Consider the following 11,756-nt stretch of genomic DNA (forward strand, 5'->3'; position numbering starts at 1 on the left):
GTCTTCGAAACCAAAACTTTTCACTTTCCAATGAGTTTGTTTCTTCAATTCCCCAATGGCTTCCGCATTTTTCTCCCACGCACTGAATGCCGAAAGCTATTTTGACATTCGAGAAGGCGGTTGACAACGGTGTCTCAATAAGCGGCGATATGTCTGAAGTAGTACGTCCGCAGTTCTTTGCATCAAGTGTGTCTCAATCGGAAATCTTCCTCTATTGATAAACCCGCTATATGCAATGTCACATAAATCTGATATTGCAATGCTGAGTAATTCTTTCTGCCGTGGGATACGATCTCCAGCTGATGTCTTGGCTCCAGTGCTGGGACTCAGCCTGGGCACGTCCGAAGAATGTGTGCAATATTTATAGATGTAAGGGTTGGTTATCGTAGCAAAAAAAACAATGGTGCGTGATTGCTCTGTATGATTGAGGCGAATGATATTTTCTCCGGTGATGGAAATTTCCTACCACATCCACTCCTTGCCTTTTCACGAATTTGTCAAAACAATAACAATGGCAACCGTGGACATTTGAAAAAGAGGGAAGCGGGCGAGATGTCACACTCACTTGTTCGTCGTCTTTGATGCTCTTTGCGGTTTTGCTTCAGTTGAATCTTCCCCTTTTCTTCTGACGGACGACACTTTCAAATCAAGTTCTGCTTTGTTGTCGCAGCCGCCCCCCCCCCCCTCGCGCTAACGTTTACTTTCTTTTCTTTATTGTGTGATTGCCACTGCAAAAAGTAATTCACTAGATCAGTATAAACATCTCAATTTGAGCATAATAATCCAAATTTTAGTTGTTTTGACTAGTTAAGAAGTTGTTGGGCATTTGTCCTAGATTATTTCACTTGTTCTGAGATGTTTCTGACTCGTTTCGATACATTTCGTCTTTATTTCAAGTAATTTTCTTTGCCAATGGGGTAAGAAAAATGGTCTTTGGCAATTTTACGTTCTTATTTCAAGCGAGATTTACCTTAGAACTGGTCTGAAATGTCCTCAAACAAGTTAAGTAAACTTGGTCCGATCAGAAAAAATCACAAAAACAGGATACATTTCCTCAATTCAAGTCATTTAAGCCAATGCTTCATATTTACTTTTTGCAGTGTGCAACATACAAAACTAGATCTATCTGAAAAAAGAAAAGCTTTGCTAACTTTCTGACAAGACAGACCTGTTTTTACTCGTCTTTGTGGTGAAACGAAACCGCCATTGTTTGCTTTCCAGTTAGTTTTCAATCTCGAAAATGTAGTTTATCCAGAGTTTTTCGCAATGTAATTTTAAGGCGTACCACAGGGGTCGATATTAGCCCCGCTATTATTCTATCATTTGACACGCAGATACCCTTCTCCAGATATTGAGCCCGGATTAAAAGTGGAATATACTTCACCTAAACCTAATTTGCTTGGCATCGCCGGCCCCCAAAGCGTGCCAGGACACAGCCGTAGCGGGGCAGAAGGGGGCAGCAAGGGCACGTGGCAGATGGGGCATTAGAGTAACGGGTGCCAAACGAGGGGGGCACACACGCAGCGAGGTAGAAGCATCGAGGCGCGGGTAATGCGGTGAGCAGAGGGGGGCGTGTTGTGTACGCGGGAGGAGGCGGGTGCGGCCGGGCGGGGGGGGGGATTTTAGGCTTGTACCCTGAGATTAACTTTCGTCCAAGTGGCAAACAGGCATCAGGTTTCAAACAAGTGACGCCGTATTAGCACCGAATGTTTACAAGTGGCATCGGTGGAGACGCGCTGTCGTGGAAATCCGTAAAGGAAGGGGAAGAAGTAGTTCTGCTACCTGTTCTGCTGCTGCTACAAGTACAACTACTGCAAATAGTGCTGCTGAAACTTTAAATGCTTCTGCTAATGCATATTTTACTTCTTAGTCCTTTTCGTGTAAGTAGATTGAGCATGACTAATAAAAAAACTGGAAATTTCAACGGCCACACCTGATAAGTCATTTTAACAGGTGTTTTCTTGCTTTTCCAGTCAATAAATGTTAAAACAAATGTAGAATGAAGCAAAAAGAAACCAGTTGAGTGCCACAGTTTTAAAGTACTCAATGATTCCTTTGCAAATACAAATTTCGAGTCATATGATTTGACAATATAGTCTTTTGAATCTTGAATACAATCCTGAATCCCTGAATGCGGAAAATATAGTAGTATGTTCGAATGCGTGAAGTGTTAAATGTGTGATTTTTCATCATAACAAACTGCGATCATTTACCTTGAATGAATTTAATAAGGAAGTTGAGTAGAGAGTTTGTTGAAAGTCCCTCAAACCAGCAAACTCGCCTAGCCCTGCTTTAAAGGAACAGGCCACCGTTTTTACATATTGAGATATGTTCTTACCTGAGTTTAGACAAGTTGATTGGTCGCTTCTAACTTCACCCCGTTTGGAGCTATAGGAATATGCTGGGAAAGGCCAAATGCAAACAACATCTTTGTTTTTTTGCGTGACTGAAGGCACACAGTTCTTCCATGCTGTGATATGTTCTTACCTGAGCTTAGACAAGTTCATACATACCTCTCTGGGCTTTGTGCCTGTGGGAGAGCGTGGTAGCTTCCAACTTCACCCCCGCTTGGAGCTATAGGAATACATCGGGAGAGGCCAAATGCTCTCTCAACTCGTCTAAGCTCAGGCAAGAACATATCTCAGTATGTGAAAACGGTGGCCTGTTCCTTTAAGTTTCCCGTATTGTGAGCCGTCCGCCCCCCTGTCCCTCTCGCTTCGGCCTAACGTATCCAACCCAACGGGCACAATGGGCTGTGAAAGTGAACGTGGTGTCGTCCCGGGTCAGCGTGAACAGTATGAGAGGTTAATTACCGAAGCTACTTGTAACTGAAGGAGTGTGCGGAGCGGCCGCTGACGCCCGGGGGGACATTGTGTTCCTCTGGTCGGGCGCGAGTAATGAATGAATGACGGGCAAATGCTGCGAAAACGCTTCATTTTCTTTTTTGCGTTTTCAAGAGCAAGACGCTAGAGGGAAGGGGAGGGGTGGGCGAGGAGAAGCGGACAAAAAAAGTAGCACTCAATTAGTTTTGTAAATCCAGCTTCTCCGGACAAGACAGAGCGCTTAAGTTATGCTTTTTTTTCACACAAACTTCTACCTTATTTGGGCAATTAGTGTAATTTTACGACACATTTCCTCACATTTGACTCACAGCGGGCTCACATCCTGTACATTTATACAGATGTCATTGTAAAGACATGACTACTCTCTGCCTTTGACGCTTCTCTGTCAAGATGATCAGGAAATTGGGAGCACGCGCTTCTCTGGAAACATGAGGCAACCAAGTATTTTCAGTCCAGTAAAGCTGTCACGCAATTATCATGTCATCACCTTTTAGCAAAACATACATTTTATTGTCATTGGAAAGTAAGTGCATGTTTGCAACCAATAAAAAGTAAGAAAAAGATTGTAATAAATGAGATAAAGATTGTCTGTATACGCTCAACTTGCTGATTAACGGTTGATAGTTGCCGACGAAGCCGACTGGAGTGAGAGGAGAGACATTCTCTACACTAAAACAGGATGGATGTTGCTTTATTCTACAATTAATCTAATGAATTAATACAGTCTAGACCAGGGGTAGGCAAGTTTGCTCAGTGGAGGGCCGGACCATCACTTTCTACATATGCCAGCGTTGTAAAAATGTCCATCTTAAATTAGATAAATTACTTAAAATTACTTGAATAAAGGTTTTTCTATGTTAAATTTGAGTCGGTTTGAACTAATCTAAGATCAGATAAAAATGCTAATGCCAATGGAACAAACAGAAATCCCACTGGAAATCAAACAAATTCACTTTTACTATGAACATTATTTATTATTCACTTGAAATTATACAAAATAATCTGGATTAAGAAAAAACTTGTGCTTGTTCCATTGGCAAGAATAGGTTTTATCTGCTCTAAGGCCAGACCAAATCCACTCAATCTTTAGATTTAATCTCTTAATTCAAGTAGATTTAAGTCATTTCTACCTATAGATGATGATTCTTTTAGGATTATGGCCTAAAAGGGTGTGCTTTGCTATTTGATCTGGGTCATAATGTTTCTCTAAATCATCTCGAGGGCCAGAGTTTGATGACGGAGGGCCGGTTTTGTCCCCGGGCCGGACCTATTACCTGATCGCATTACTCCGAAGTCACTTAAAAGCACAGCATTAAACAGAAAACTACTCTCTACGAGTGCAGTTTCTTCAAAAAGTGGATGGAGCTCGGTGGTTTTACCTGGCCCGTGTTCAGGTGCGGGTGCAAAAGTCAGTGGAGTAGGTCAGAGAAAGTAAGTTGGCTCGGATTAGCTCTTTTTTTAGAAACTGGGTCACCTTGGTCGTCTGGGTCAAGAAGCAAAACGTAAACAGCGGATTAGGCTAATGTCCTCCGATACCTGGTCGAAAATAGACGCCGTGACGGAGTAGGAGACACGGGCTGGATCGAGGGCATTTAAAACATGTAGGGGTTATGGTGACAGTGTGACCCAGCTGATCGTAATTCCTCCTCTGTGCGTCGCAGGTGACCGGAGTGTTCAGTAAGGAGTACATCCCGATGGGCACGAGGTTCGGGCCTCTGCAGGGAGATATCTACACCAAAGACAACGTCCCCAAACACGCCAACCGCAAGTACTTCTGGAGGGTAAGTCCACAATGTAGAGAGAAATGATGCTCTAGGTTTAGGATTTGATCATTTTTACTCAAAGGTGTCGGGGTTTTCCTTTCATACATCGACATTTTCTATGGTTTCGGTGTGAAATGGATGCAGAAGTTGTAAACGCATTTTTCTGTGACTTTGGGGCCAGATGCAAGTTGGTCATTTTATCCTCACTACTGCCACCTCAGGTCTTATGCGTAACTGCAGCTTCTATTGTGACAGTGCAGGATTTTAGAGGCAGTAGTCTGGGCTTATTCACATTAGGACATGGCTGGAACATGTAGGGGGAGGAACATACATCATTTTAACATTTTTAAACTCCGCATAATCCCTTTAAAATATGATCTATAGCAGGGGTTCTCAAACTTAGAATCAAAAGGTCCGGAAGACAAAACTCACAGAAAAATGTATTCGAATCAAAAGTGCTCATTGCAGTAAATGTAAAATGCATTTGTGAGTATATTCATTTCATTATCGAGGTGCATCAAGGGGAAAAAAAAGCATAATACTGGAATTTTTTCCTTTTTTTTTTCAATCAGGAGTTAAAGGAACAGGCCACCGTTCTTCCATACTGTGATATGTTCTTACCTGAGCTTAGATGAGTTGATGCGTACCTGTCTGGGAGAGTGTGGAGCTATAGGAATACATTGGGAGAGGCTAAATGCTAACAACGTCTTTGACTGAGGGCACGCACAAAGACCAGACAGGTACACATCAACTCGTCTAAGCTCAGGTAAGAACGCATCTCAGTATGTAAAAACGGCGGCCTGTTCCTTTAAGAGCAGCCTTTGTGATGGCATACTCACGAGTTGTGATGAGACATGGCACGGGACTGATCTAAAAACAGTGATCTAAATAAGTGAATTACTCAGACTGCTGTGATAAGAGTTATTTTTAACATTCCTGGTTGGGAATGCACAGTCACTAAGAAAAAGTTGTTGTATTTTCTTGCCAATTCCAAATGTTAAAAGCTCCCAATTTGTAGAGAATGTCTTTTGTAAGGTAAGTGTTTGCAGCACATTATTCTGATGATTTTGGAGAAAAAACATCGCTTCATCGTCGAGAAAGTCCTCAAACATTTCGAGGTTGCATTTTTCACCCTACACTGCCAGCCCTCAGTCTGCTGCCGGGCTCAGCGCTGATTCACAGGTGCCAGTAAAGGCATTGCAGAAGTATCACAACAAAGTAGTATTTTTCCACACCGTTCGCTTCACCGTGGAAAATACCTACATCAAATCGGCCTTGACGCTCTCCAGGCCCCATGGGAAACGGGCGCTTCCTTTATTGAAAAAACTACCCCGGCGTCTGCAGAGGTTTCAGCCGCGTCACGCCGATCGGGTTCTCACAGACGGCAGGGATTTTGGCGCAGGAGGAAGTCCGCGTTCACTCTCACAGAAAGCGTCACCGCATTTACAGAAGGATGTCACAGTCGCACGCACAGAGGAAGTCGTCGCCGTTCAAGGATTTGCGACACAAAACTGCACGGCTGAAAAACCACTTCTGTCATTGCTCAAGCTTTCCCCCGTTCTCTAATGCTTCGTCAAATACACAAAACGTGTCCCAGGACGCATCCAGCTGCAGTTTTAGCTGAAATTGTTGACATTTCTTGCTCATAAGTTGTGCTTTTTTTCCCTAGTTTCTTCCTTATTTGCTGCGTAACAAGGCCACACGCGAAAAGGAAGCGGCTATTGTTCAGAGCCTCAGTCACGTCCAGTCGAGGATGTGTGACACAAAAGCAGCGTTAATCACAGGAGAAAGAGTGAAAGAGTTTTCTGCAGCGTTTCATCCACTCCATTCTGGTTTCGCCTTGTATTGTTTCACCTTAGTCTTACTTGTAATTATAATATTACGTGCGGTTCCCTGAATATGCAGGATTACTCATAGTAGATTAGGTGGAGCTTGTTTGTCACGCAGTTTTTTAAATAAATAAGATAGAACCACAAAAACAAACCAAAAATCAATTTGCTGCAATGGTAGCACTGTTTAATAACTACGTCTTATTAAAAACCTACAAAACAATTGATCCTGGAGAGTTGTAGAGGCCGTGATCGAAAGTAAAGGCACTGTACTAACCAGTCATACAGCCACTTGGTCACTACAAGGTGAAATAATAATAATGCACCTTTAATAAATGATGAGTTAACAATCCAATCCAACCTAGGAATAATGCCAGTCTATCTCTCTAAATTTAATATTCATATGAAGCTTCACACTCCAATTTCAACATTATGTCTTCCACCAAAGTATCATTTTTCCCCCCTATTTTTTCCATTTTCATTTTTTTTGGGTCATTTTTTGCCATTTTTTTTTTTTCAATTTGTTTTACATATTTTTTTCTTATTTTTACCCAATTTTTTGTCCCATTTTCTCCCATTTTTGTTCTTTTTTTGTTTTTGTTTTTTTAAATTTTTGTCCAATTTTCTCAAAAAATGTTTACATTTTTTTTCTTATTTTTTTTTCCAATTTTTGTCCCATTTTCTCAATTTTTGGTCTTATTTTTTCAAATTGTTTCAAGATATTTTTTTCTTATTTTTTCAATTTTTTGTCAGATTTTTTCAAATTTTTTCAAATATTTTTTTCTTATTTTTAAAAAAATGTTGTCCCATTTTCTCAAAAATTGTTTACATTTTTTTTCTTATTTTTTCACATTATGTCCCATTTTCTAAAAAAAAATTCTTCTTTTTTCAAAATTTTTAACATATTTTTTTTCTTATTTTTTACGTGTGACTAACACCTAAAAACTACTGAAATACTATAGTTAATGCCAAACTCATAATGCATAGTTACTACGTTTCATTCACACTTAACTAAGGAATTGTTCATGAGTAATTAAGTGTTAACTCATCAGTTATTAAGGCTAAATAAGGTGTAGTTGTTATAAAGTGTTAAAAAATGTCAGTGATCTACAGCAGAAGTTTCAAACCAAAAAAAATGCAGTTCTCCATCCACGGCCGCTGGACTGTGATAAATCTGTCATGGCTTGTGGAAGTTAAATGACTCGTAAAACGTACCTGTGTCACTGCACCCTTTGCCCAGACACGTCAGCGACATGAGGGAAGTCATGACTTTCACTATTACTGCCGCTGGTGCAGGACCATCAGAGCCTTGTTACAGGAAGTGCTCGCTCAGGGAACCAGAAGGACAAGAGAGAAAAAAAACTCCACCTGGGAATTAACTGAGCGCCCGCAGTGACACAAGGGGGAGCAGGCAGAGAACAGAAACTGAAGCAGGGCAGAGCTGCGGGAACGAGGCTACCATAGGTCATGGGAAAAGTCTGCACAGTATTACACAAAAACTGCAGGTGAATAGGACAACTTTTCAAATGTAGAGATATCAATTTGAAACTTGAACTGTAGATTACTTGACATGGATATGAGGAAAAAATGTATTGCAAATTTTCTATCATTTTATGTTTTCATATCAAAATAAGGTGTTTAATGCATAAAAATACCTATAATCTGACATATTTTCGGAATTCTGAATAATGGATCGAGCCAGGTTTAAATTGATGGTTTTAATTTGTTAACATATTAGTTACTTAATCAGGTGGCATTTAGGATATCTTATTCAGTTTTTATATTAAGTGGAAAAATATGAGTGGAATAATGTGTCCTTAAACTCAGTAAATCAGGTTAGAAATTAGATATTTAAAAAATCCCTCAGTAAAAACCTTCAAAACCTTGTTCAGTCCAACACTTCAGTCTGTAGGAGCTTCTTACATTGAGATATTGTCCCACAAATGCGAGAAAAATGCATTATAGAGAAAATCGCCCTTGAAATTACAATTTCCCAAGTAACTCTATAGAGAAACATTGAATCAGTGCAATAATTAAACATGTTATTGTGAAGACTAGGTAAAAAAAACTTGCCTTGTTGACTGACTTCAAATCAAGGACAAATCTAGAAACATTGAGACTTCTAGGTAACTTGTATGTAGCTTGTAGTTTTCTCTCGTTTTAATATTTCTTTCACATCAAAATAAGGCATTTTGTGTATAAACATGGCTTTAAACCGCCTATATTTTCGACCATATTTTGATAATGAATGGAACTGGGTTTAAACTTATGGTTTTATATTGTGGACATATTAGTTTCAAAGTCCTGCTCTGAGGGGATTTTCAATATCTCATTTAGTTTTTGAATAAGCGGAGAAAAGAAAAGCTTCAAAATTTAAATCCCGCCTTGTTTAACATATCAGGCAGGGAGCAGATCGTCGGAAACGCAAGCCTTCGAGTCAAGCCAATAAAAAAAAAGCAACCGTCATACTGAGACGAAAAGTGATGCAGCTCAAAGGCATGTTTCAGCGGTGAGTTGTTGATATTGAGGAAGAGAAAGCAGAAGGCAGTTCTTCCACGCCCCCGAACAGTACAAATACTGATGACAACACGAGCGTCGCCTCAGAGCATAAACACACAGCTGACGCCACACGAGAGAGAGCAAAGGAAAAGAGACGAGCGCAGGGAACTACATGGCAGAGGTGACAACACGGACTTCACTGTGGATTTTACCGGAGGCTTATTTTACACATGGCAGAATGGGCTTTTATAGAAGTTGTGGATACTTTTTGGGGGACTCGTCAGGGGTCTCCTCTTGACTGCAAATTATTTTCTTATCGTTCGCTGGGAAAATGACTTGTCTTGAATGAGATAAATGCCGACAAATCGCTCGAATTGAGGCGGTTTGTGTTGAATTTGAGTCGAGCGAATGCTTATGCTGATGGAACAAGGACGTTTACATTTTAATACGTGTCTTTCTCGCTTGAAATGGTACAAAATAGTCCAAAACTCGCTTCAATGGCGATAAAAGCTGCTCAAACTTTTGATTTACTCTCTTAATTCAAGTACATTTATGTCATTTCTTCCTTAAGATTATCTTTTTTATTCCAGTGGTGACTTTTTGTCTGTTTCCTCTTGAGTTTTATCATCAGGAAATCCAATCCAACCTGGGAATAATGCCACTGTCCCTCTCTAAACTGAATGTTCATATGAAACTAAGTGCTTTGACTCCAATTTGAACTTTATTTCTTCCACCAAAGTATATTTTTCACCCTAATTTTTAACAGATTTTCCCCCCAATTTTTATCACATTTTTTTCCAATTTTTTTAAACATATTTTTTTTCTATTTCTGCCCCATTTATTCTTGTTTTCCCTATTTTTCCCCCCTATTTTTGCCAATTTTTTCAGTATTTTTTATTACTAATATTTTCCCTTTTTCCTCCCATTTTCAATTTTTTTTGCCCAATTTATTCCCCTTTTCCCCCACATTTCTTGACATTGTAGATGAGCTGGATATTGTAAATTTGCCGAAGTATCATCTTGGTCTAAATGCAAAAAATCGGTGCATGTTCGAAGTCAAGTGAGAGCTTTAGCCGAAGGTGTTTTCAAGAAAATCTAGTCGAGCGTTGACATTTTAAGTTTTGTTTTCGGCACAAAGCTTGTACTTCAGTTCTAATCTTTTCCCTCCTCCGTTTCTCCGCAGATCTACAGCGGTCAGCAGCTGCATCACTTCATCGACGGCTACGATGTGCAGAGGAGCAACTGGATGCGCTTCGTGAACCCGGCCCGCTCCGCCGCCGAGCAGAACCTGGTGGCGTGCCAGAACGGCCGCGAAGTCTACTTCTACACGCTGCGCCCCCTGGAGGCCGACCAGGAGCTGCTGGTGTGGTACAGCCCCGAGTTCGCCCAGCGGCTGTGCGGGGGCGGAGGGCAGCACCACGAGGCCAAGAACAGTGAGTGGAGTTTTGTTTACATTTTGCTCCTGAAGCGACGATTCTGCGATAAACCCAACGCAGAAAATGACCCGAAAAAGAAGAATTAACTTAACTATGAACTAAGTAACCTGTTTACCTTAATAAATCCTTTCCGTTGTCCCTGTGGGGGTAATACAAGTGCTTATGGGATGATTGGAGGGTCTTTCATCTCCCCCTGGTGTCTCTGGCCAGAAAACCATGCTTGCAACTTGTCTGCCACCGGGTCAGAGTCACTAATACACACTAATAGAATCACGAAGAAGAAGCTAACAGGCTAACGGGCAAAGCTAACGAGCTAGCGCCATTTTAATCAGTATTTACAGCCAAGTTTGAGTGAAAATAATAATTTTCTTTGAATAATTGGATGAACAATATCCCTCTGCCCCTTTGTCTTTTCTGTCAGTGTAGTATTTACTTTCAAGGACAATTAATGAGTTAAAAATGAACTTGCTACGACACCTGCAGTTGCGCTTAAGGCCTCTAGAGATTTACTTAGTTCTGCTTTAAGAAGGAAATTACATAAATCTACTTTTCATGTCATTTCTTTTTTTTCAATACTGGTAGAAAACCAATACCAGATAAAAATGCCGGAAATCCCACTTGGAATCAGATTATCTCTTATAGATAATAATCTGAATTAAGACGAAATGTGCTTGTTCCATTAGCGTCTTATCTAAGACTTGACCAAATGTCATGTAAGTCTTTTCATTCTTAAAATGACAAAGTGTTTCCCACTATAATACATCATAATCATTAATAATTAACACACTTCACAATCGATTAATCATGTCTAATCTGACTTTTTCTTTCGCTGAAACGCGGAGTTTTACGGCGGCGTTATCTCGTCTCTCTGGGTGGGAATGAAGCGTCCGTGAAACGGCGCTGATAACGGCCGCTATCGTCCCCGTGACTCAGACCTGTTAAGTCACAGAAGTTGAAATCTAGAAGTTTATCCCGAAGCGCCTCGCGGGGGAGTTTTCTCTCTGTCACCGCGTCGCGCTCAGCTGTTTACGCGGTGAGTCAGCGGGCAGATAAGGGCCGGGCGGAAACGCAAGTAAAAGCACCGCGAGGCGAGCTATAAATAGAGGAGCGGTTAAAGGAAGAGAGGTTGAGGTGAACAGGAACTGGATTTATTTTGTCCAGTTCTTCTAAGAAATAATTATTTAGATTCTACTTCTATCATCCACTGCTCTATAAAGCTTTAGGTGAAGACAATGCAGCAAGGTCTGGCTGTGTTTACAATAATAAATGTACTCTGCAACAACAAAAAGTCAGGAACCCCAGCTTTAACACTTAATTCATCATGAACAATGCCCCTAGAGGCCATAAGCGCCACTGCAGGTGTCGATTTTCACTCAAACTTGGCTG

At 40.7% G+C, this 11,756-nt stretch overlaps 1 protein-coding gene across 1 annotated transcript in view; it reads left to right on the top strand.

The window, feature by feature from the left end:
• Positions 1–10,111: 10,111 nt before the first annotated feature.
• prdm1b (PR domain containing 1b, with ZNF domain) overlaps positions 10,112–11,756 on the top strand; it is a 10,411-nt gene continuing 8,766 nt past the window's right edge. The window contains exon 1 of the mRNA XM_079570951.1: positions 10,112–10,367. Within this exon, the coding sequence (XP_079427077.1) occupies positions 10,181–10,367 (187 nt within the window). The 5' untranslated portion in view covers positions 10,112–10,180. The remainder of the gene's footprint in view (positions 10,368–11,756) is intronic.

Source organism: Gobius niger (genome assembly GCF_951799975.1).
Source record: "Gobius niger genome assembly, chromosome: 14".
In the NCBI taxonomy this organism is placed as follows: domain Eukaryota; kingdom Metazoa; phylum Chordata; class Actinopteri; order Gobiiformes; family Gobiidae; genus Gobius; species Gobius niger.